The sequence below is a fragment of the Macaca thibetana genome, chromosome 2, assembly GCF_024542745.1.
Source record: "Macaca thibetana thibetana isolate TM-01 chromosome 2, ASM2454274v1, whole genome shotgun sequence".
Taxonomy (NCBI): domain Eukaryota; kingdom Metazoa; phylum Chordata; class Mammalia; order Primates; family Cercopithecidae; genus Macaca; species Macaca thibetana.
In genome coordinates, this window is record NC_065579.1 from 91,342,522 (window position 1) to 91,369,905 (window position 27,384).

General features: G+C 36.1%; 1 protein-coding gene across 7 annotated transcripts in view; it reads left to right on the forward strand.

Annotated features, from left to right (window-relative positions):
- GOLGA4 (golgin A4) overlaps positions 1-27,384 on the forward strand; it is a 118,974-nt gene that overhangs the window by 54,359 nt on the left and 37,231 nt on the right. For 6 of the 7 annotated variants that reach the window (XM_050780268.1, XM_050780269.1, XM_050780271.1 and 3 more), the window contains 5 exons: positions 1,641-1,788; positions 15,065-15,243; positions 18,722-18,853; positions 21,370-21,525; positions 23,124-27,355. In XM_050780268.1, coding sequence (XP_050636225.1) covers positions 1,641-1,788; positions 15,065-15,243; positions 18,722-18,853; positions 21,370-21,525; positions 23,124-27,355 — 4,847 coding nt within the window. The remainder of the gene's footprint in view (positions 1-1,640; positions 1,789-15,064; positions 15,244-18,721; positions 18,854-21,369; positions 21,526-23,123; positions 27,356-27,384) is intronic. The other variant, XM_050780270.1, reaches the window with a different exon arrangement.

The window sequence follows — 27,384 nt, forward strand, 5'->3', positions numbered from 1 at the left end:
GCTAAAATGAATTTCTGTGAACCCACCACCCATCTTCAACAGTTAACATCTCATGACTAATCTTGTTTCATCTGTACCTTCTCAACTCTCATTGTCGTACTCATCCCAGGATTGTTTTAAAGCAAATCCAAGAAATTTTATCATTTTTTTTCCAAAAGTATTTTAGTATATCTTTAAAATAAAAGATGTTATTTTTACAATAATACAACCACATTATCATGATCACATCTAAAAATTTAATAATTTTTTAATATGACCTGCTATCTAGTCAGTTTCAGATTTTCTCTAGTCTCTCATATATTTTTTGCTCTTTTATGAATCAGGGTCCTTATAAAGTTTTTTCATTGCAATTGGTTGGTATGACTCTCAAGATTTCTTTTAATTTAGAGGTTCGATTATTTTCTCTCCTTCTCTTTCCACTATATTTTGGTTTTTGAAGAAACTGAAGTCCCATGATTTTGTTTTGAGATTTCATATAACAGTGTCTTACTTACCTGGTTGTTATCTTTCTATCTCTCCATTAATATTAGCCATCTGGAAGAGTCATACTCTAAAGTAAGGGTTGGCAAACCCTGTGGAGAGGGTGCTAATCTTAAGACCATGAAATAGTTGTCACAAAGTCTGAACATTTTTTCAACAGACAAGTGAACCACCTCATTTTTTGTTAGTCCTAAATGACTTTTTTACTTCATACAATTTGGTTATCTTTTTCCGCTGCTGAGCTCCATTTCTAGTGTAGATTATCTAGAAAGAGGGAACAGAAGTAACTAGCAAGTTGGAGGAATGGGGATGCCTTACTGAGCAAAGTAAGGAGTAGTGGTGGTACCAGAGACAGTCACAGGAAGAAAGAGAAAAACCACGTAGATGTGCCCTGGGATTTTGCTTTATCCAGTGTGGCAGCAGGCACCTTCCATTCTCAGTCTCTGGGGTTATCCCCATGTTATAGCACAGATCAATACTTGTAGTTTATTGTAGCATCAAGCCAAGTTCAGAAGACTATATTTTGTTCATTATAAACTGTTTACAAAGACAGATAGCACATTTGTAGAAAGGTTATAAATTAAATATTTTAAGTAGTAATGGTTTAATGCATTAAGGGTTAAACTATTAAAATTTTTTAATGTAAAAAATACCCTGTTATGCTAGGTAATAGGATTAGAGCAGAAAACAGATCTCAGTTTGTGAAGTACTGAAATAATTGTTACGCTGTACTTAGCAAGAAATATCATTTTTTTCTGCCTTTTATTTTTAATTTTTTAATTTTTAATTTTTTTGAGATGGAGTTTCGCTCTGTCACCCAGGCTGGAGTGCAATGGCATGATCTCAGCTCTTCAGCCTCCGCCCCCTGGGTTCAAGCAATTCTCCTGCCTCAGCCTTCTGAGTAGCTGGAATTACAGGCATGTGCCACCACGCCTGGCTAATTTTTGTATTTTTAGTAGAGACAGGGTTTCGCCATGTTGGCCAGGCTGGTATCGAACTCCTGACCTCAGGCCATCCACCCTGCTTGGCCTCCCAAAGTGCTGGGATTACAGACATGAGGCACCATGCTCGGCCTTTTTCTGCCTTTTAAATTAAGTTTTATCTGTGCTGTTGATGCAGTTTTGTTATGCAAATGTTTTAGAGTCTTCACTTCTATTCAGGGAATGGTAATCGCAGAGACAAAACGCCAGATGCATGAAACCCTGGAAATGAAAGAAGAAGAAATTGCTCAACTCCGTAGTCGCATCAAACAGATGACTACCCAGGGAGAGGAATTACGGGAACAGAAAGAAAAGTCCGAAAGAGCTGGTAAGAACTTGAGGGTTACTTGTTTTATGTTGGAACTCTAAAGTTATTTAAAGTGCTTGACCAATATTTTTTAAAAAATGAGTTAAATATTGATAAAAATTCTTAACTGTAGAGGCTCCTAATAAGACACCCATCTGCTTATTAGGGGAGGCAGAGGTTGGCAAACTGTGGCCTGTGGGCCAGATCCAGCCCACTGCCTGTTTATGTACGGCCCTTAGGCTAAGGATGATTTTTAAATTTTTGAATAGTTGAAGAAAAGAAAAATATATGACAGAGATCAGATGTGATCTACAAAACCTAAAATATTTACCATCTGGCCCCGTACAGAAAATGTTTGCTGACAGAGTATCAAAATCCACATTTAAAATTTTAGAACTTCCCAGTAAGGTACAGCATGGTATTTATTAAATAATTGTTACCTTATAATTGCTTTAGGGTAAACAAAAAGTATAAGTTATAGTCTGCTTTTAAAGAGAATAATGAGCACTTTAGTGTTAATAGCATGTTTTGACACAATAAATGCTGGGCTATAAAGTATAGAACCCAGCATAGTATTCAACAAGGTACAAAACTGACTAAAGCTAGGAAAGGAGGGATGTTTGAAAGGGGGAGGGCAGGATGAACTGTGCCTTCATATCAGGGAAGATGTGAATTTTGAATTGGACCTCAAATAATGAATAGAATGGGCCTAACAAGAGAGGTGTGGGCAGCACACATTTCAGATGCTACAATGCCATGAACAGGCACAGTGATCATAGTGGGTGTGTGAATCAGCTGAAAACCATTCTTGCTGAAGTGGGAAATGCAGTTGGATTGTAAAGGAACTGACTATTGAAATCTTAAAAGGTACGTAGCTGAGTTTAGACTTTGATATACAAAGTAACAGGAAGCCAGTAATAGGAAGGCATAGTGTGATGGGAGCTAGGGTTTTACATAGAAAATAAATGAAATAGGAAGTCAAACTTAGAAGCAAAGACAGAAATCCAGATTTGAGGGACTGTGAGCTTTGGTCACCTTGCTAGGATGGTGGTTCTGGGAAGGAGAAGAAAGAATCTGTAGAATTTGGTATCTAATCAACTCAGGGAGGCAGAAGAAAAGTAAGGACTCTAAGTCGACTCCAAAGTTTTAAGGTTAGGACACTTAATGAATAGTAGTGTGGAATTAGAATAGGAAATCTAAATGGGGAAGTTGAGAATTGGAGTGAAATGATGGGTTTGTTTAGATACATTGAATTTGAGCCAGTCATGAACTTTTCAAATGGAATTGAGTTGCAGGAATTTGGAAATAGGAAACTGGAACATCTTTCAGGAGTCGTCAGCCTAGGATTGAAACCTGTGGTTAAATCTCTAGGAGAGGCTGATTTCTACAAAAGGTTAAGTTTTACAGTAGTAGTAATAGTCGTGGTAGTAACAGCAGCAGCTGCTTCTACTGACACTTATTTAGCACTTGTTGCTGCTACTACTACTGCTGCTACTATTGTTAATACTGCTGCTAGCCATTACTTACTTTGTAATGCTCTGCTTTAAGGGCTTTGCTTGTATTTACTTGTGTTGCATCCTCACAAGTGTGTGAAATAATACTGTTATCTTCATTTTACAAATAAGCAAACCTAAGAATGTAGAAGTTAAGTAATTTACCCACATTTATGCACAGAGGGTAAGTATATACTCAAGATTTAATCCAGGCATTGTGACTCAGGTCTGTGCTCTTAACCATATAGAGGTCTTGAGTTTGGCAATGAGACATAAATGAGAAAAAAAAAAAGGTACCTCATGAAGTCATAGAAATTGTGGATAGTTAGGTTTTTGGGGGAATATAAGATGTGTTTCAAGAAGTGGAGAAGGTAAGATGAAGACTTTGAAAAGGTCTTTGAATTTGGTAAGGATACGATTTGGAGGATGCAGTTTTGAGAAATGATTTTACAAACCAGATTTTAAGGTGTTAAGAAGGGGACTGGGTCTCTACACAGAGAAATAGTTGACTATTTCATAAATATCTCCCCATCTTCTTGCAGTTATTTTATGGATAAAGTGACTGGGGAATTTAATGAATTTGTTCTCATCAAACCTGAGAAAACTTCCGTTTAGAGAGAGTAGATGGCATCTTTCAGAATATAATCTTTGAAGACTTTCTAGAACCAGTTTGAGTGTTGTAAGACATTGGTTCAACAGCTTTGCTTTCAGTGAACAGAAAATCTAATGCATAGCCTCAGCTTCTCATATCAAGCCTTTCCATTTTTAGAACTGCTTTTTGTTGACTATTATAGCCAGTAAAGAGAAAATGTTGGTAAGGGGATTAAATTTCTTTTGAAATTGGGTGCACTTAATGAGGAGATAGAAACTGATGAATAAATATCAGGTTGAAAGGGTAAATGGTGAAAAGGTAGACAAAATATATAGTTCGTTCACATGCAGGATAAAATTTTCCCTGTATATGTTCCAGTTAAACCTTTAGTTGTACAGCTTTCCTTCCCTTGCTTGCTTCTCCAAAACATATATATTTTGTCTTTAAGTGTGATTTTCATAAACCATATTTTTATAAATATTTGATAGCCTAAAGGTTTAAAATTTTTTCTATTAATACTGTCAAAAATAAAAAATAAATACTAAAAGAATTAAGATTTAAATTACTATTATTATTACTTTTTTTTGGGCACAATTTTGACTCACTGCAATCTCCACCTCCTGGGTTCAAGTGATTCTCGTGCCTCAGTCTCCTGAGTAGCCGGGATTACAGATGTGTGCCACCACTGCTGGCTAATTTTTGTACTTTTAGAAGAGACGGGGTTTCACTATGTTGGCCAGGCTGGTCTCGAACTCCCAACCTCAGGTAATCTACCCTCCTTGGCCTTTCAAAGTGCTGGGATGACAGGCGTGAGCTACTGCGCCCTGCCAGATTTAAATTATTAATGGATATATTTATTTTGGAAAGTCTTTAGATAACAAAGTTGTAAGTGCTTTTATAGATTTCGTAAAAATTATATTTGTAGTCATAATAAATGAGGGCTATGATACAAAGTTGTAACAAACTGGCTCTACATTGAAGATAATGCCTTTTACATCTATAATGAAAGCTACTTTTAGGCACACAAACTGTATTTCATTTAATAGTCTTAATTGAGTCTAAACAGAACTGTTCAAGTAGGAAGTGGTTCTTAGTTCAAATGTAAAGTGTGTATGCCAATTGAAAGAAAACTTCCAATTAAGCACTAAGCATAAGAAAAGGTCAGTGCATTGGGAGTTATACCTGATGTAAATGACGAGTTGATGGGTGCTGACGAGTTGATGGGTGCAGCACACCAACATGGCACAAGTATACATATGTAACAAACCTGCACATTGTGCACATGTACCCTAGAACTTAAAGTATAATAAAAAAAAAATTCAGTGTAAAGGAAGTAGGATTTCTATAAATAGTCTGGCTATTGGAAAATTCAGTTGCTCTATTAAATATTTGTTTTCTTTGTTAGATTTAAAATTCAAAGGTTAAACACATAAGAACTGGTCATGTGAAGGAAACATTAATATCATTACAGCTTACTGTTAGGATTTTAGAAGTAGATATAGCTACATAAAACTGTTATCTAGAAAACAAACTCTCCAAGTGCATTTTCAACTGTGAAGAAATTTAATTCTGATACTGCTAGTAATTCTTGATGTGGATATTAGTAAACAAATCACTGATTCCTTTGGCTCACTTATTCTGGATGTCAAAATCAGCTCAAGAACGTTCCCCACTACTTTTCTTGGGAAACAATCTCTTAAGCTGCTCCTCATATTTTTTTCTAGATGTATTGTGGTGCCTTTCATATGTTGGAGGACAGAGGAAATCTGAATGTCTTTGATTTTAAACAGAATGATTCTTTATTTTCTTTTTCTGTTTTTGCATGCTGGCATAAAAAGAATAATTCTATTATAAAATACTGAGACTGTGAATACGGTGGTATACTGATTTCAGGATGGTGTATCAACCTGCAGTTCTTAAATAGTCTCCTCTCTAGTGGAAATGTTAGGCATATTTTTTGAAGTATGATAGCATAGCATTTTTGTTTTGTTAAAGATATGTATTTTAGTGTATAAAGGAAACAGAAAATAAGTTTATTGGTTATAAGCGCTTCTACAATTGTTGATAGTGTTTCTTTCTTGTTGTTACTTATGAACAGATGGTCACATCTTCTATTAACCAGATTTTAAACTTGGAAAAGTTTGGTGATTTAGCTTAAGTGCCTGATGCTGTATTTTAACTCTCCAGGAAATTATATCCTCAGTGTAGCACCAGTGTAGAATGTTAATGCTACTAAAGTTCACACTAGTTCTTGGCTGTTCTGTGTGTGTGTGTGTGCATGTGTGTGTGTGCATGTGTGTGTGTATCAGGATAGGAGATAGGGGTAGCTAATTATTAATGCAGTATATTACCAAAAAATTGGAAAATAGAGAAAATGACATCACTGTTGTTTTAGTAAATTTCCATGTAGTGTTTTCTCTAATTTTTATTTTTATATTATTGTAATAATACTGTACATTCAATTTTGTATGTTCTTCTCCCCCATTTAGCATTGTTATTGACACTTTTACGTGTTGCTGAAGTACTAACATGTTTTAATGGCTGTGTCAAAGTGCATGTACATCATTTACTTGGTTATCATATCCTTACTGTTTATCATCTAGATTATTTTATAGTTTTGTTACAAATACTATTGTGACAATTTTGACATATAGCTTATTAGATCTTTGAATTTTATCTCCGGATAAATTCTTAACCACAGACTTTTAGTCTTTTTCGTTAGCCACTTTTAAGTGATTTAAATATATATAGCCATTAAAAAAAAATTAACCCAGGCTATAACGTTAATCCTCCCCCCGTTAAAATGTTTTTTCCTACAATTATGCAAAATGAATAAAATATTTTGCTTAGATTAGGAAAGTTTCTAGAGTATAGTAACTTTTGTAAACTCCATTTCCTTTTCATGTACCTTGTCTTTGCTGAAGTTATGTGTTTTATATGATTAGTGGATTTAAAGACTTGGACTAACTCATAACATTCTTTGCTTTTTTATTGTCATGTTGTGTTTGTGCAGGAAATATGTTTTTTTATTCATATATTCATTTTTATAGTAGAGGTCTGATATACCAAAAGCAATTCATTAGAACATATTTATTTGATGTTTGAAGGATCCTTTAACATAGTTTTATGTATTTATGTGTGTAAGATTTATGCATTTTTATATAACAAACCAAAATCACATATGTATTTAACCGCTTTGTTAGTTGCTGATAATTTATGTAACAAAGTTTTCTTGGAGTCTTAAGTCTCACAAAACATCTTATTTTTGTGCATCCACACATGCCAATAAGTGAATCATGGTGCCTTTCCCAAGCCTTGTATGAACAGGACTGGGGTAAGGGCTATTTTTTTTTCTTATCATGGGTACTTAGAATAAGCTTTACAAAGAAAATTCCATGTTTCTCAGGCAAAAAAAAAAAGTATGAATTAAAGTAGATTTTAAGTATGCCATGTTAGATAAGTAATATGTACGTATTTTGTCACTAAATGAATAACTGCTGGAAAAATTTATTTTAAATGGCTTTTAAAATGCAATTATTTATGTCTCCAACAATGTCACTATTACTTGAAACTATCAATAATTTAAAAACACATTTCTTTGGTGCAAGATTATATTTCTAATTTAATCAATGTACTTAGCTTTAGCCTAATATTTTTCAACATTTGCCTGATGTTTTCAAGGTATTTGATAGATAAATATGTATGTAAAATGTACATGAAAATCTGGGGCTGGGCGTGGTGGCTTACGCCTGAAATCCCTGCACTTTGGGACGCTGAGGCCTGGAGGTCAGGAGTTCACCAGCCTGGCCAACATGGTGAACCCCGTCTCTACTAAAAATATAAAAATTAGCCGGGTGTGGTGGCATGTACCTGTAATCCCAGCTTACTCTGGAGGCTGAGGCAGGAGAATCACTTGAACCTGGGAGGAAGAGGTTGCAGTGAGCCGAGATCCCACCGTTGCACTCCAGCCTGGGCGACAAGAACGAAACTGTCTCAAAAAAAAAAAAAAAAAAAAAAAAAACGAAAAAGAAAATTTGGATAAATTGGTAAATTTTTTGAAGGTCAAAGCATAGTCAGTTTATAGAATGAATCTCATTACATATTTTGTAGTATGGCTTAAAATTTAGATTTCCCTTGCAAATGTAATATTTATTTAATTTCTGCAAAGGCCCTAATTTATAGATAAGCATTGCACTATCTAATTTATGCCACTGGGTGGTAGTATTTTATTTTCATTTATGTAAGCTCTAGACTAGTAGCTTGCAAACCTTTTGATCTCAGGGACCTCTTAACACTCTTAAAATTTATTGGGGATTCCAAAGAGCTTTATTTATTTGGGTTATATGTATTGATATTTACTGTATTAATAATTAAAAGTAAAAAAAATTTTTTTTTTTTTTTTTTTTTTTGGAGACAGAGTCTCACTCTGTCGCCGAGGCTGGAGTGCAGTGACGTGATCTCAGCTCACTGCAACCTCCGCCTCCCGGGTTCAAGCAATTCTCCTGCCTCAGCCTGCGGAGTAGCCGGGACTAAAGGCATGTACCACCATGCCCAGGTAATTTTTTTGTATTTTTAGTAGAGATAGGTTTCACTGTGTTAGCCAGGATGGTTTCGAACTCCTGGCCTCGTGATCTGCATGCCTCGGCCTCCTAAAGTGCTGGGATCACAGGCATGAGGCACCGCGCCTGGCTAAAAGTAAAAATTTTAACAATATTTGTTTAATTCGTTTTTAAAATAACAATTATAGACTGGGTGCAGTGGCTCATGCCTGTAATCCCAGTACTTTGGGAGGCCAAGGCAGGTGGATCACTTGAGTGCCAAGGGTTTGAGAACAGCCTGGCCAACATGGCAAAACCCCATCTCTACTAAAAATACAAAAATTAGCTGGATATGGTGGCGTGTGCCTGTAGTCCCAGCTACTCAGGAAGCTGAGGCAGGAGAATCGCTTGAACCCCAGGAGGTGGGGGTTGCAGTGAGCCAAGATCACGCCACTACACTCCAGCCTGGGTGACAGAACGAGACTCTGTTTCAAAAATAATAATACTAATTATAGGCCGGGCATGGTGGCTCATGCCTGTAATCCCAGCACTTTGGGAGGCCGAGGCAGGCGGATTACCTGAGGTCAGGAGTTTGAGAGCAGCCTGGCCAACATGGTGAACGCTGTCTCTACTAAAAATACAAAAATTAGCCAGGCATGGTGGCATACGCCTGTAATCCCAGCTATCCTGGAGGCTGAGGCAGGAGAATTGCTTGAACCTGGGAGGTGGAGGTTGAAGATGGTGCCATTGCACTCCAGCCTGGCCGACAGAGCAAGACTTTATCTCAGAACAAACAAACAAACAACAAAAAACAAACCATTTATAAATCCATTACATGTTAGCACAAATACTTTTATGAAATCTACCTGTATTTTCCAAAATAAGGTTTAGTGTGAAGAATGGCCTTGTTTTACATTTTTGTTATCTCATTGCTTTGCTTAATACAATGCAGCTGGATTTTCATGCCTGTTTCTGCATTTAATCCTTTATGATATATTATTTTGGTTGAAATATATGAAGAAAATCTAGTCTTATGTAGACACTTATTTGGAAAAGGGAGGATCTCACAGATCCTCTGAAAGGGTCTCAAGACCCCAGGATCTTTGGACCACATGTTGAGAACTGCTGCTGTAGACTTTGATTTTATTTGCCGAAGAGGCTTGATGATTCAGTGGGAATTCTGATAAAATTATTTTTGTTGCTTTTTCTGTTAATTTGTATTTCATTCATTTTGTAGTGCTTTTCATTCACTCATTTTGTTTGTTTGTTTTTGCTGGGATAGAGACAGGCATTGGCTTACTTATTCTTCATGTCATTAACCAGCTTGTTAGGATCATCAATTAATCTAGAGTTTAACAGCCTTTTCACACTTCTGCATTTTTGTTTATTTCCTACACTGGGAGTAGAAGTGGGTCTTCTTAACCATGTAGTAAAGTGTTCTCTGGGACAGTGTAACAAAATAGTAATGCTACATGAAATCTCAGAATTCTGGCATTTCTTATTATAATTGATTAGGATACTCAGGATGAGGAGTATCCTCTAAGAGGTGCTGGAGTAGCAAAAACAATGCCACATTCTTCCTAGCTGTATCTAAGGATTAGTTATTTTATTCCCCTTTCTTACTACTTCAGCTATCTTTTTGTGAAATATTTTCTTTGTCACTTAATACCTAGCATATGCTTGGCAGTTGGTAAACAGCTGCTATGTATGTATTTGATGACTGAATGGTTGGATTATTGAGCTACAGATTGCCAACCTTTCTCATTTAACCCTTATAGAGAGCGTTTGCCCATTTTTATAATTCCCATGGATGTGAGTGAACCTCATCTGAAGTGGAAAGTGAGGAGCTAGCAATAAAGGGTCTGCCCTGCATTTTACTTAACTGACAGAGGATCATACTTACAGTTCATTGAAAATTGACCTAAAAGTATTTTTAAAGTGTGTGGGTTTTTTTTTAAATAAAAATTGCCTGAGATACATTGAATTTTGCTTTGGAAGAACACAGTGTGTTCTTGCAAGATTCTGTGGCAGTTCATGCTTAGCCTTCCTATTGATGTGTGCCGTGACTGTGGTTTTCCCATGCACTCTTGCATGTTGGCAGAAGACTTGTCAGCTGTGGCTGATGCACGCTTTATTTCTCCTCACTCACTTATCTTTTGTTGGGAATTTGAAAGATAAATTGTCTAGACATTTTGAACATACTTTTTTAGTACTTACATTAAAATTCTATTTTCACTTTGGAAAGAGTAGGGAATTCACTTTTATAATATTATAGGCTGTGGACGCCATTTCTGGGAATTACAAGGTCAGGTGAGATGTTTCTGGGTAGTAAGTAAACTCTTGGTATATCCTTCTTAAACATTGTGATGAGAATCAGTGTTGGAGGCAGACTTCCTGTGAGGAAGTGGCTTCATTTGTGATACAGTGTAGAATCCATAATGGGTTTGAAATATGTTTTCTGTGTTTGGATATATATATATATATATAAAATCTTAATGCCTTTCCCCACCAGTTTTTTGGCTATTTAACGTTTCCTTAAAGCAGGATGGGGAGGTAGAAAGCAGTGAGTTTTGTGTCAGAAAGAAGTATAACATATTGCATTTTGTTGAGAGTTAAAAGCCATTAGTAATTGATTGGTTCAGAAATTCTGCTTTAGTAAGAAATATTATTGCCCAACGGAGCTTGATCCATGTCAGCATTCTTAGTTTTTAAAAATATTGCAAGGTAAGGATCGTTGCTTAAATCCAATTTTAAAGTTCTATCATCAGGCTTATATATTCAGGTTGATTTATCATCTGAAGGAAAAATTGGATGCTTCAGTTACCATATTTCAATGAAAGATTTCAATGGTTTCTTTCTAGGTGTGAAATTATTTGGTTCCCTGACATGGTACTGGAAAGTAGGAGAGAGGGTTAAATTAGGATGAAAAGAACTTTGAAACCAAATCCATCCTATTTTCATCATTGTATAATGGATAATAAGGTGACTTGGACAAACTGTTTTAGTGGATTAAACACTAATATTAGACTCTATATAGAATAGTATCCTGAAATTTATTGAATATGATTAGAAAACTTAATTAGCAGAAAATTATATCTAAACAGGAACTTGTGGCATGGATTTTTTTGTTGTTTGAAAAGGTGAGAACGTTACATTTATTTTTTATACTGTGCTGGATTCTGGAATTTTAAAAATGAAAACAAAAAAATTCACTAGATTTGACTACATAGTTTTGTTTTATTTTACTTAATTGACAAAAGATTTTCATTTAAACTCTTATTTTGCTGAAAGGGTTTCAAAACTCTTCAGTTTCTCCAGAGCCTGATTGAAGATATTTTTGTGAATTACTCAGAAATGCTGAGATGCAATTTTATATGCTGAATAATAATGAAAAGGTACTGATGACATCTAAGTATTAAAAGACATTGATCATACCTTTTTTCATTCCCCCAGCATTTAACCTTCAACACAAACTAATTAGGCAGTAAGCACTTTGTTTCAGAATCTTTCCCATAATTAGTCACTTTACTGGACTGATTTTTTTAAGTGAGGAAACTAATTTCTTGTTAGTAGTAAGTGTTCATTATTTCTGTATTTTCTGTATGGTTGACATCAGAATTTATAGTAAAAGAATATGTAAACCAAAGACACCATTTTTGTTTCCAACATATTTATATCTGAGGATTATCATCTTGGGGTTTGCAGGCAAATGCCAGTAAAGTTAGAATAGGAATCTTTTCTTTTTTTTTTTTTTTTGAGAGGGTCTCTCTTTGTCACCTAAGCTAGAGTGCAGTGGTACAATCACTGCTCACTGCAGCCTTGACCTCTCAGACTTAAGTGATTCTCCCACCTCAGCTGCTCAGAGTAGCTGAGACTACAGGTACAAGCCAACCTGCCTGGCTAATTTTTAATTTTTTTGTAGAGATGGGGTTTCACTATGTTGCCTAGGCTGGTCTTGAACTCCTGGGCTCAGGCAAGCCTCCCACCTTGGCCTCCCATAGTGATGGAATTATAGGCGTGAGCCCCACTGCACCTGGCAATAGGAATCTTTATAAATGATTTCAGCTAATTAATATTCCTTTGAAATTTAGACCTGTTTGAGTATCAGTTTTATACTTTGGGCATATAAAATAAATAAATTGGATAGATTTGCTTTTTATATAAAAGATATCACTTTGGGAGGCCAACGCGACGGATCACGAGGTCAGGAGTTTGAGACCAGCCTGGCCAATATGGTGAAACCCTGTCTTTACTAAAAATACAGAAATTAGCTGGGCGTGGTGGCGGCACCTGTAGTGCCAGCTACTCTGGAGGCCAAGGCAGGAGAATCGCTTGAACCTGGGAGGCAGAGGTTGCGGGGAGCCGAGATCGTGCCCACTGCACTCTAGCCTGGGTGACAGAATGAGACTCCATCTCAAAAGAAAAAAAATGTATATGGTTGTCAGATAAATTACTTTTTAAATGATTGAGCAAACTAAGTTGCATTTCCCAGTTGTTACCAGAATTCACTCTTCTCTTGGCAATTTTGCCTTTGAGAAAATGCTTTAGAATAAATGTTTGTCTTCAGGTTTGCAATTCCTGTACCCAAACCACTGTGTTAAACCAAATTGTTAATGAAGGCCTTTTTTCCTGAGCTGCCATAGGTTGAAGTTCCCACATTTCTTATACCACTGGAAGTGAAAATGTTATATGTGCCAATAAACGACTGTCTCCCTGGGGCATATGTTTCTTGGTAGGATTACAAACCTATCTTGAAAACTGAGTTTTGTTTATAGTCCATCTCAATGGTAGAGGGAAGTCTGGAGACTTCTGTGAGGACTAAAGGAAATAATCTAGGATGGCAGTAGCAGTAGGACTTTCCTAGGGTATCATTATGCTAATAATGCGTGTGTGTGTGTGTGTGCATGCATACATACATACATATACAACCCACATATATGTACACATATATAAAGGCATATACAGATCCTCCTTGACTTATGATAGGGTTAGAATTTGATAAATTAATTGTAAGTTGAAAATATCAGTATCAACTTGTAAAGGTCTTATCCAGATATAACTTTATTATTAAGTGGAGGAGTGTACTGAATGTGTATTGCTTTTGCACCGTTGTGAAGTTGACAGATCCAAGAGCATCGTAAATCAGGGACCATCTGTGTACACAAATACACGTAAACACACACATATGTATTTTGTTTGTTTGGGGACAAAGTCTTGCTCTGTTAGGCAAGCTGGAGTGCAGTGGCACCATCTCAGCTCACTGCAGCCTGCATCTCCCAGACTCAAGTGATTCTACTGTCTCCAGCCTCCCGGGTAGCTGGGACTACAGGAGTGTGCTACCGCACACTCAGGCTAATTTTTGTATTTTTAGTAGAGATGGGGTTTCACCATGTTGGCCAGGCTGGTCTTGAACTCCTGACCTCAGGTAATTCACCTGCCTCAGCCTCCAAAAGTGCTGGGATTACAGGTGTGAGCCACTGTGCCCAGTCACATGTATGTATTTTTGGTGCCAAGTTACACACCTGTTGCACCCGTCCTATCTGATTTTGTTTGATAATGTTGAGCTGTTTGGCCTCTTTAAAGACCTGGCCAGATGCAGTGTCTCATGCCTGTAATCCCAGCACTTTGGGAGGATAAGGTGGGTGGATCACTTGAGGTCAAGAGTTTGAGACCATTTTGGACAATATGGTGAAACCGCATCTCTACTAAAAATACAAAAATTAGTCAAGCATGGTGGTGCATGTCTGTGGTCCCAGCTACTTGGGAGGCTGAGGCAGGAGTATTGCTTGAACCCAGGAGGCGGAGGTTGTAGTGGGCTGAGATTGCACCACTGCACTCCAGCCTGGGTGACAGAGCAAGATTCCGTCTCAAACACACACACACACACACACACACACACACTCTCTCTCTCTCTCTCTCTCTCTCTCTCTCTCTCTCTCACGAAAAAAACCCTGCTACTCTAGCCAAGATGATTATTTTTGCAGAGTCTGAATTCTTCCTTATCTTACCCAAAAACCCCCTGCTGTGGTAGTGCCTTTCTGTAATACTATTGAATCAGGTAAAGATTTCTTTCCAGTCACCTGGAAACAGCTCTGGTTTGAAACTTATACAGATAGTAAGTTTCATTTCAAAATATTCAGCCAGTAAATGTTTAAAAAAGTAACAAAAATCTCTGCTCTTTTATTATATAGTTAAGAAGTTTTTAAAAATAAAATATGCCTAAGAATAGTTTTTCCGTTCTTAAAAGTGTCATAGTGAGTATATAATAGTATTACATAATTATTGATGATAAGAACTATAGAGCAAACAAAAAGCAATTGAAATTATACAGTACAGAAATAGGGACAAGTCTTCATTTCTTTAAATTTACTATCCATAAAGAAACTGGTAGAGAATGGAGAGCCTTCAGTCATTTATTTTTTCCAAACTTCTAAACTTAGACTCATATAAACAGTCTTAATATCCTAATCCAGAACTGAGTGATAAATTGGTTTTGGTGACTGAACATTTCTTGTGGCTTTGTTGAACTACTCCAATACCTCTTGGCTTAGAACAGTGATGAGTTTTTAAAGCTGTCCTGCTACTGCTGCTCTTAGTTCTCAAAAATTGAATGTAAAACACTTTAGCTCAGTGATATTTCTTGAGATACTTGATTTCTGCTGTTTTCATTATAGCTTTTGAGGAACTTGAAAAAGCTTTGAGTACAGCCCAAAAAACAGAGGAAGCACGGAGAAAACTGAAAGCAGAAATGGATGAACAAATAAAAACTATCGAAAAAACAAGTGAGGAGGAACGCATCAGTCTTCAACAGGAATTAAGTCGGGTGAAACAAGAGGTTGTTGATGTAATGAAAGTAAGAATAATTCTGTAATGAAATGGGCTACAACAAATTTGAAATTTAAGTGTATTTTTCCTTACACTCTTTGACTGTAAAGAAGAATTTGTTTGTATTTTAGACATTGACTGTTTCCTGATATTCAGGATATAGTACAAATTTTGATAGATAAATGCATTTAATACTTAGGTAATTCTTTGGAACCTTTTAAGCTTTGCTTTCTCTCCAGTGGACTATGTTATAAACTGAGATGTGCCTTAACTGTTCTGTGGCTCCCCGACGCTTAGGCACCTTGAAGATAGGCTACTTAGCTGCTTCAGTAGCATATCCTCCAAAGAACTTGGCCAAGAAGGTACTTGCCTAGTATGTGTTGAGGGAATGAGGGAGTAGTGACTGAGGGACTAGATTGTTTAAATGTTTTAAAGGATCATTATTACTTAATGTTCTGGTTACTCTTAATATAGATAGACCTTACTTTAAAAGTTAGCTTTTTGGAAAGATCTCTTAGAAATTAATGAATTTTTAAAATCCCATAGATTTTCAATTTTTCAGAAATATGAACATGTCATCATCATGGCCCCTCCCTGCTCCCAGCTTCCTTCCTCACCCATTTTTTTCTGCTTTGTTTTTTTGCTTGTTTTTCCTCCTGTCATGTTTGCCTTTCTTGCCACGTTGCTTATTTTATCCTATTTCTTTACTGACTCCCCATTTATATTCTTGATATTTCATTATGGCCACTAAAATTGCTCAAGATAAATTATAGATCTGAATAGATGAGGCTTGGATTTCAGAGTTGCAGTATGCATTTCTATAACTCATGGTAAGGTTTCTGTGATTTTACTTATGAGTGCATAACAAGCATTGAGGGGGCAAATTATATTTCTTTTCATTTTCTTCTTCCTGCTGAACTGTAGGTAATTTTCAAAGTAGAAATTATTTGTGGCCAATTATTGGATATATAAGGCTTTAACTATAACTGCCTGACTGTATTTTAAGTTTTAAAGTAGTCATATGATGTGATAAGTAATGTTACCATGGACTCCAACAACTTAAAAATAATGTATTATTTTGAAAGGTAATAATATAGACATATGGTATAAAAATCAGAGGATATAAAGTATATAGTGAAAAGATTCCCCTGTTTTCCCACAGAAAAGTGCTGTTTTCCTTTTTGAGTATATTTCCCATAGATAGCCTGTGTATATAATTTCTCTTTTCTCCTCTAATTTTTTTTCTTTTCCTTATAGATGGGTTTATTAGGCTTCCTTTAAATGGTATCTGGATTTTTTTTTTAACTTAAAAACCACATGGTTAATCCTGACATCATTTTTAAAAATTCAGTTTTTTCTTTTTTTAAACACAAAAGATAGCATGTTATATAGAATGTTCTGTATTTTGCTTTTCCACTTAATAATCTTTCTAGGAGATTGTTCCTTAGCCATTGGTAGTTGATAATTCATAGTGATACCCCATTTATTTTAAAGGCTGCTCAAGATTTCATTGTATGAATGTCCTGTAATTTAATCAGTTTCCTATTGATAGATACTTAGATTGTTTTCTGTTTTTGCTATTGCAAATTATCACTTTTTTTTTTTTCTGAGATGGAGTCTTGCTCTGTCACCCAGACTGGGGTGCAATGGTGCAATCTCGATTCACTGCATCCTCTGCCACCCAGGTTCAAGCGATTCTCCTGCCTCAGCCTCCTGAGTAGCTGGGATTACAGGCGTGTGCCATCATGCCTAGCTAATTTTTGTATTTTTAATAGAGATGGGGTTTCACCATGTTGGCCAGGCTGGTCTCAAACTCCTGACCTCAGGTGATCCACTTGCCTCGGCCTCCCAAATTGTTGGGATTACAGGCATGAGCCACTGTGCCTGGCCTGTGAATATTCTTATCCATACTTGTTCACATTTGTATTTCTTTAGGGTAGATGACTACAAGGGGACTATTACTCAAGCAAAGACTATACGTATTTTTAATTGTTGCCTAGTTGCTATGAGGTCTGTGGAGGACAATTTATACCCTCACAAGCAATGTGTTAGAATGTGTTTCCCCCCTCATAAAGATGGCATTATCTAACTTTGTCTTTCCAACTTTATACGTTAAAAAATTATCATTCTAATATATATAATTCTTACCTGTATGATAAACATATTTTTCCTATTTAAGTTATTTGCCCAAATCCTTGACTCACTTTTCTATTGGGCTATTGGTCTTTTATTGATTTGTAGAAGCTCTTTGTTTATGAGAATTAGCCCTTTGGACATAGGTCCTTTTAGCCAAATAGTTTTCTCAGTTTGTTATTTGTTGACTTTACAACTTGTTTTTGTAGAAATTTTTTTTTTCCTTGTAGTTGAATTTATAAGGCTTTTCTTTAAATGTTATCTGGATTTTGTTTTTTTTTTTAAACACATATTCAGTCCTGAGATCATTTTTTAAAATTTGATTTTTTCTTCTGGCACTTTCATGCTTTCATTTTTTTTTTTACTGTTAACATCTTTGATCCAACTGAAATTTATTTAGTGTAAGGAATGAGATAAGGATTCAACTTAAATTTTTCCCAGATGGCTACTAAATGGTCTCTAAATCATTTATTTAGTAATCCACATTTCTCCCTCCGATATGCCATATTATCTTCTTTTTTTGTTTGTTTTTTTTTGTAGAGACTGGGTCTCCCTATTTTGTCCAGGCCAGTCTTGAACTCCTGGGCTCAAGCTGTCCTCCTGCCTTGGCCTCCCAAAGTGCTGGGATTACAGGCATAAGCCACCATGCCCTGCCTATGTTATCTTTAATACACACTAAATTATTAAAGTATTAAATGTGAGGTTTTTTTCCCTTCATTTTCTGTGCTGTTCTATTGCTTTGTCTGACCATGTGCAGCTGTTTACTCTAATTTTATAATATGCTATTTGGTAGCTGCTTCTTATTACTCTTATTTCTTGGAATAGTGTTTGTTATTCTTCCATGTTTATTTTGTCCAGTGGGCTCCCCCATTCTGGTTTTTTTTTTATATATTAACTTTTTAGATTTATATAAGGAGATTTGACATTTTTATGAGATTGAGGTTTCCTATCCAAAAAAAAGAACAAGGCCTGTACCTTTTAATAAATAGTACAAGCCTGGAAAGCTGGGCATAATTTGATTGGTGCAGCCAGGGCGCACCTTCACCAGTGTAGTGCCCTCTCTGAGAGCATCCTTATTCCTCAGCTGTGCTCCCCTATCCTGACTTGTAGGGAACATCCCTGCAAGATGTGGAAATGAAGTCTATTGCAGCAGCAGCAGCACTTGTCTTAAAATAAGAGGAAAACTACTGGTTATTCTTTTAACTATCATGGCTTTTATGACTTTGATCTGTGTAGGAAATGTGTTTTAGGAGGAATATGATTTTTTTCTTCTTAAAAAGTTATTAGTTTGAGTAAATTATAATAGTATTTACTTGTGGAGTTACATATTTTATTCTGGGTGTCCTTATATTATCTATATGGCTCATTTTCAGAAATCCTCAGAAGAACAAATTGCTAAGCTACAGAAGCTTCATGAAAAGGAGCTGGCCAGAAAAGAGCAGGAACTGACCAAGAAGCTTCAGACCCGAGAAAGGGAATTTCAGGAGCAAATGAAAGTAGCTCTTGTAAGTGCCTATTTTTTTTTTTCTGCTCTAGATATACTTCTCAGAGTTACAAAGTTATCATCCTCTCACCGTTGCATTCCAGTTAGAGGTCAGACTACTGGCAGCCTTGACGTTTGGGTATAAAGAGAGGATAGGGAGTAGGCAAGCTGTCAGAGCTTATTAGCTTGGTATTATGTGAAAATTAAATTTACTGATCTAACACACTTTCTTTCTTTCTTTTTCTTTTTTTTTTGAGATAGAGTCTCACTCTATCGCCTAGGCTGGAGTGCAGTGGTGAGATCTCGGCTCACTGCAGCCTGCATAATCTCCATCTCCCCAGTTCAAGTGATTCCCCTGCCTCAGCCTCACAAGTAGCTGGGACTGCAGGTGCACACCACCAAGCTCAGCTAATTTTTATTTTTTTATTTTTAGTAGAGATGGGGTTTCACCATGTTGGCCAGGCTGGTCTTGAACTCCTGACCTCAAGTGATCCACCCACATTGGCCTCCCAAATTGTTGGGATTACAGGTGTGAGCAACTGTGCTTGGCCACACTTTCTTTTTAAAACATTTAAAAATTTTTAACAATTTCTTTCAATATTTATAGTTCTCTTTCATTGTCAATATTCAGTATAATTAACACACTTTCATTAAGCAGTTTGTTTTTCCGTCCCTCCCACCTGGCAGTAGGCTATGATTAGGGACAAGAAAAGGAGAAGATAGATTAATTGAACTAGTGACTGCATAATTCAAGAAGGGAGTGCATAATTCAAGAACAGTGTCAAAAATCTCATCAGACTGAGTGTACCCAGAGCTCAAGTCTGAGAAAATTTTGGCTGAGTTGTATTTTACAGAATAAGAAATAAAAATGGCCAAGTAATTTTTATTTTAAGTGGAATAATTTCAGTACTAATTTTCAGTCCATATGATGGCTTAAAAAATAGAGTTAAATTTGAAAACTTCCTGAACTAACAAAAACCAGAAAAGCAGATTGAGATTTTTGTTGAAAGATTTTTTAAAATAGCGTAATTTGAAAGTTTAAAACAAAAAATATTTTTCTTCACTTATGAAAGCCTTTTACATAAGTTGCCATAAAAAAGTGTTAGTGACAAAAATGTAATATGTTTTTGTATGAAGTTATTATCCATAAGATAATATGTGTAACTCAAAAATGCTTTCAGTGTAAAAGGATAATAAATAGTATTTTAGATTTTAATCTTCTTTCTTACATATATTGTTGTTTTCACTCTTAGTTGCTTCTGGGGCCCCGAGAATTTCTAGCAGCAGTGATTCTTGAATTGAGTTAACAAGTTCTCTAACCTGCTTTGTGGGGGCACATGGATTTACAGTATGACTGGGTGTCTGTGGTCATGAAATTTACACATATATGGCCACATACTTGTTTTCTTTGTTGATCCAGAAAAGAATTAAAGCATTTTACAAGAATACTTAACTGTAACAGTACAACATAAATTAAAAATAGGGGCAAAAAATTAAGGAACAAAGTGGGAAATAAATAACACTAAAAATGCCTGTCACAAGGGCCTACTCTGAGTTTTCATGCTGGGGTAATTGACCTTTGGGGACACTGAGCCAGCCTTCATATACACATGTGTGGGCACCTGTGCCTGCCCTTTTCTTAATTCAGTGGACTATTAAAATTTCCTCCTTTATGGGCATATAGAGATATATTTAAAATATAGTTTACATTAAATAATATATTTAAATGGATATTTTAAAATCAATGCTATGGAAACTAATATTTTCTTATCAACCTACTCATAATATGGTACAAAATCTTTCCTTAATTAAAGTAGTGCACTTTACTTGAGTACAGTGAACTGAAAGTATTGCCGTTGGCAATATCTGCTCTAAGCAATAGGTATAGATAAGTACACTTGTCTTAATTGGAGTTCAGTTAAGAAATTAACATTTAATATGTTAATCGACCGTTAAAAATACTCTCTAAAGCTTCTCTTCTCAAAACACTAAACACTTTAAATTGAATATTGATACATGGTAAGGACAATCAGAGAAGCTTTTAAGTATTAGTAGGGTGGTAGAACCAATGTAGCTTTGTTTTATAGATATTATCTTGATCTTACCCATATATTGACAAGTAATCTTCTGATTTCAATTTGATTTTCCATGTGGGGTCCCTTTCTGAATGACGTATTTCTCACAAAATGTATAAACTTAAATCTGGTTTCTAGACCTAGAGTAGAAATACCGAACTCTGGTGACCTTTCACATTCAGCAGTGTTTTGTAAAACATTTAAGTAGTGGAAAAATAGCAGACATAGTGGGGTTATTGGAACATAATTTTTCATATCAGTAATAATTGTGGCAATTACCCCACTGGAAAAGCCATAGTGCCTTGTTTGTATAGACTAGAGCATGAGAGGAGAGAGATGATGACATTACCTATCCAACAGGGCTGGGTGCAGGTCAAAAGAAATGAATGATTCCTGGGGAAGTACTTTGTGAATGCTGAAGATTTATATGCATTTAAGGTGGTATTAATTATTTTTGGCACAGGAAAAGAGTCAATCAGAATATTTGAAGATCAGCCAAGAAAAAGAACAGCAAGAATCTTTGGCCCTAGAAGAGTTAGAGTTGCAGAAAAAAGCAATCCTCACAGAAAGTGAAAATAAACTTCGGGACCTTCAGCAAGAAGCAGAGACTTACAGAACTGTAAGTTTTAATGATACTCAGATTCTGGAGTTGTGAAACTATTTGCATATGAAAATTTGTTATCTCTCTAGTCAGTAAAAAGTTTCAAAGATTACTGGATTAGATTTATGTATACGTGCCCTTCATTTTTAGATAGTGTGAGCTATGCATGGGAGTGGATTTGGCTTTGAGCTCTGTTTATTACATGGTGCTCCTGGTTCTGCCTTTAGCTAGCTGTATTTCTGTCAGCCACTGAGTCTGCCGCTTTTCACTGACCCTGCAGCATCTCCATTGCATGCTCATCCTTGATGTCTAGGAAGTGGGCTCATTTTGTAGGCAGTACTTGTTCTGGCACCTTCCTGCTTGTCCAGGTTTATCTTATGCCATGTCCTGAACGTAATCCAGTCTCTGCTTATATCACAGTTTAATTACACTAGTGTGTTGTTTTGCATTTGGTTTCCCCAGTTTTTCCATACTAAACATAGTCCTGTAATGAACATATTTGTATATATGTCTCAGAGTGTACATTTTAAAGACCCTGTCTGACCCTTTCCTTAGCAGTATTTGAAATGTACAACCTGTTTTGAAAACTGACGATGTTTAGACTTGTTAGCTTTTTTCCTCTGATTTAGATAGTAAAACAGCCATACTTCTTACTCATAGTTCTAAACCATCCTTAGTTTTTCCATTATGAACACTTACAAAAGGTTCCATGGTGGGTGAAATGGACACTTAGGAGGCCTAGATCTTCTACTTGTTAGCTTTTTAATTTAATTGTACTTTAATTTCATCACCTGTCTCATGAAGAGATTAGATTCAGTAATTCCTTAGGACCCTAGGACCTTTCCAGCTCTGACATTTTGTGGGTCTGCCTTACTTAACTCCTTCAGAGTCAAAATTACATTTTCATGAGATAATAATAATCTTTGTTAAAATTTGTGCAAGTTCCTTCTTTTTGAAAAAAGAAAGAACCTTCTAAATGATAATTTTGAAGGTGGAAAAATCATATGTTCTTTTTCTTCTAAAATTATGAGAATAATAAAATAGTATGTAGGCTGGAACTGTGAGTTGGGTTAAGCATATATAAGCATATAATCTTTTCTTTTCTTGTCTTTTTTTTGTTGTTTTTTTTGTTTGTTTTTCAAGATAGTCTTGCTTTGTTGCCCAGGCTGGAGTGTAGTGGCACGATCTTGGCTCACTGCAGCCTCCGCCTCCTGGGTTCAAGGGTCCCCAACCTTAGCCTCCCGAGTAGCTGGGACTACAGCCGCATGCTACCCCGCCTGGCTAATTTTTGTATTTTTTTGGTAGAGACGGGGCTTTACCATGTTGGCCAGGCTGGGTCTCAAACTCCCGGCTTCAAGTGATCTACTCTCCTTGGCCTCCCAGACTGCTGGGATTACAGGCGTGAGCCACCGTGCCTGGCCATAATCTTTTCTTTGTTATATGATTCCTTTAGTAATTGAGCACAGATTCTTTGTTCTTTCTAGTGTTTGGTATGATATGTTAAGCTATTTATGTAAATTTTGATCTTCAGGTAGGTGGTAGACATCATGTCTGTGTATCATTGCTAATAGGTAAGTACGTACTTTAATAAAAATGCATCTGTTTTTAATTAACAGAGAATTCTTGAATTGGAAAGTTCTTTGGAAAAAAGCTTACAAGAAAACAAAAATCAGTCAAAAGATTTGGCTGTTCATCTGGAAGCTGAGAAAAATAAGCACAATAAAGAGATTACAGTCATGGTTGAAAAACACAAGACAGAATTGGAAAGCCTTAAGCATCAGCAGGATGCCCTTTGGACTGAAAAACTCCAAGTCTTAAAGCAACAATATCAGACAGAAATGGAAAAACTTAGGGAAAGGTGTGAACAAGAAAAAGAAACATTGTTGAAAGACAAAGAGATTCTCTTCCAGGCCCACATAGAAGAAATGAATGAAAAGACTTTAGAAAAGCTTGACGTGAAACAAACAGAACTAGAATCATTATCTTCTGAACTGTCAGAGGTATTAAAAGCCCGTCACAAGCTAGAAGAGGAACTTTCTGTTCTGAAAGATCAAACAGATAAAATGAAGCAGGAATTAGAGGCCAAGATGGATAAACAGAAAAATCATCACCAGCAGCAAGTTGACAGTATCATTAAAGAACACGAGGTATCTATCCAGAGGACTGAGAAGGCATTAAAAGATCAAATTAATCAACTTGAGCTTCTGTTGAAGGAAAAGGACAAGCATTTGAAAGAGCATCAGACTCATGTAGAAAATTTAGAGGCAGATATTAAAAGGTCTGAAGGGGAACTCCAGCAGGCATCTGCTAAGCTGGATGTTTTTCAGTCTTACCAGAGTGCCACACATGAGCAGACAAAAGCATATGAGGAACAGTTGGCCCAATTGCAGCAGAAGTTGTTGGATTTGGAAACAGAAAGAATTCTTCTTACCAAACAGGTAGCTGAAGTTGAAACACAAAAGAAAGATGTTTGTACTGAGTTAGATGCTCACAAAATCCAGGTGCAGGACTTAATGCAGCAACTTGAAAAACAGAATAGTGAAATGGAGCAAAAGGTAAAATCTTTAACCCAAGTCTATGAGTCCAAACTTGAAGATAGTAACAGAGAACAGGAACAGACAAAACAAATCTTGGTGGAAAAGGAAAATACGATTTTACAAATGAGAGAAGGACAGAAGAAAGAAATTGAGATACTCACACAGAAATTGTCAGCCAAGGAGGACAGTATTCATATTTTGAACGAGGAATATGAAACCAAATTTAAAAACCAAGAAAAAAAGATGGAAAAAATTAAGCAGAAAGCAAAGGAGATGCAAGAAACGTTAAAGAAAAAATTACTGGATCAGGAAGCCAAACTTAAGAAAGAGCTTGAAAATACTGTTCTAGAACTTAGTCAGAAAGAAAAACAGTTTAATGCCAAAATGCTGGAAATGGCACAGGCTAACTCAGCTGGAATCAGTGATGCAGTGTCAAGACTGGAAACAAACCAAAAGGAACAAATAGAAAGTCTTATGGAGGTTCATCAACGAGAACTCAATGATGTCATATCAATCTGGGAAAAGAAACTTAATCAGCAAGCTGAAGAACTTCAGGAAATACATGAAATCCAATTACAGGAAAAAGAACAAGAGGTAGCAGAACTGAAACAGAAGATCCTCCTATTTGGGTGTGAAAAAGAAGAGATGAACAAGGAAATAACATGGCTGAAGGAAGAAGGTGTTAAGCAGGATACAACATTAAATGAATTACAGGAACAGTTAAAGCAGAAGTCTGCCCATGTGAATTCTCTTGCACAAGATGAAACTAAACTGAAAGCCCACCTTGAAAAGCTGGAGGTTGACTTGAATAATTCTCTGAAGGAAAATACTTTTCTTCAAGAGCAGCTAGTTGAACTGAAGATGCTGGCAGAAGAAGATAAGCGGAAAGTTTCTGAGTTGACTAGCAAGTTGAAAACCACAGATGAAGAATTCCAGAGTTTGAAATCTTCACATGAAAGCAGTAACAAAAGCCTAGAGGACAAGAGCTTGGAATTTAAAAAACTGTCTGAGGAACTAGCGATTCAGCTAGATATTTGCTGTAAGAAAACCGAAGCCTTATTAGAAGCTAAAACAAATGAGCTAATCAACATTAGTAGTAGTAAAACTAATGCCATTCTCTCTAGGATTTCTCATTGTCAGCACCATACAACTAAAGTTAAGGAGGCACTGTTAATTAAAACTTGCACAGTTTCTGAATTAGAAGCACAGCTTAGACAGTTGACAGAGGAACAGAATGCACTAAATACTTCTTTTCAACAGGCTACTCATCAGTTAGAAGAAAAAGAAAATCAAATTAAGAGCATGAAGGCTGATATTGAAAGTCTTGTAACAGAAAAGGAAGCCTTACAGAAGGAAGGAGGCAATCAGCAACAGGCTGCTTCTGAAAAGGAGTCTTGTATAACACAGTTGAAGAAAGAGTTGTCTGAAAACATCAATGCTGTCACATTGATGAAAGAAGAGCTTAAAGAAAAAAAAATTGAGATTAGCAGTCTTAGTAAACAACTAACTGATTTGAATGTTCAGCTTCAAAATAGTATCAGCCTATCCGAAAAAGAAGCAGCCATTTCATCACTAAGAAAGCAATATGATGAAGAAAAACATGAATTGCTGGATCAGGTGCAAGATTTATCTTTAAAAGTTGATACTCTGAGTAAAGAGAAAATTTCTGCTCTTGAGCAGGTAGATCACTGGTCCAATAAATTCTCAGAATGGAAGAAGAAAGCGCAGTCAAGATTTACACAGCATCAAAACACTATTAAAGATTTGCAGATTCAGCTTGAGTTAAAATCAAAGGAAGCTCATGAAAAGGATGAGAAGATAAATTTATTGAAGGAAGACCTTGATCAACAAAATAAAAGATTTGATTGTTTAAGGGGTGAAATGGAAGACAAGAAGAGCAAGATGGAGAAAAAGGAGTGTAATTTAGAAACAGAGTTAAAGACTCAAACAGCAAGAATTATGGAATTAGAGGACCATATTACCCAGAAAACGATTGAAATAGAGTCCTTAAATGAAGTTCTTAAAAATTGCAATCAACAAAAGGATATTGAACACAAAGAATTGGTTCAGAAACTTCAACATTTTCAAGAGTTAGGAGAGGAAAAGGACAACAGGGTTAAAGAAGCTGAAGAAAAAATCTTAACCCTTGAAAACCAAGTTTATTCCATGAAAGCTGAACTTGAAACTAAGAAGAAAGAATTAGAACATGTGAATTTAAGTGTGAAAAGCAAAGAGGAGGAGTTAAAGGCATTGGAAGATAGGCTTGAGTCAGAAAGTGCTGCAAAATTAGCAGAGTTGAAGAAAAAAGCTGAACAAAAAATTGCTGCCATTAAGAAGCAGTTGTTATCTCAGATGGAAGAGAAAGAAGAGCAGTATAAAAAAGGTACAGAAAGCCATTTGAGTGAGTTAAATACAAAATTGCAGGAAAGAGAAAGGGAAGTTCACATCTTGGAAGAAAAACTTAAGTCAGTGGAAAGTTCACAATCAGAAACATTAATTGTACCCAGATCAGCAAAAAATGTGGCAGCATGTACTGAACAAGAAGAAGCAGATTCCCAAGGCTGTATGCAGAAGACACATGAAGAAAAAATCAGTGTTTTACAAAGAAATTTAACTGAAAAAGAAAAGCTATTGCCGAGGGTAGGGCAGGAAAAAGAAGAGACCATTTCTTCTCATTCTGAAATGCAGTGCAAATACCAGGAGCTCTTAAAGCTAGAACATGCTGAGGCAAAGCAACATGAAGATCAAGTTATGATAGGTCATCTTCAAGAAGAACTTGAAGAAAAAAACAAGAAATATTCCTTGATAGTATCCCAGCATGTGGAAGAAGAAGGTAAAAATAACATACAGGCAAAGCAAAACTTGGAAAATGTGTTTGACGATGTCCAGAAAATCCTCCAGGAGAAGGAACTAACCTGTCAAATCTTGGAGCAAAAGATAAAAGAGCTGGATTCCTGCTTAGTAAGACAGAAAGAAGTACATAGAGTTGAAATGGAAGCGTTGACCTCAAAATATGAAAAATTACAGGCTTTACAACAGATGGATGGAAAAAATAAACCCACAGAATTTTTGGAAGAAAACACTGACGAAAAGTCCAAATCACATTTGGTCCAACCCAAATTGCTTAGTAACATGGAAGCCCAGCACAATGACCTGGAGTTTAAATTAGCAGGGGCAGAACGGGAGAAACAGAAACTGGGCAAGGAGGTTGTTAGACTGCAGAAAGACCTTCGAATGTTGAGAAAGGAACATCAGCAAGAATTGGAAATACTAAAGAAAGAATATGAACAAGAAAGGGAAGAGAAAATCAAGTAAGTTTTATATCAGCTTGAATATTTTT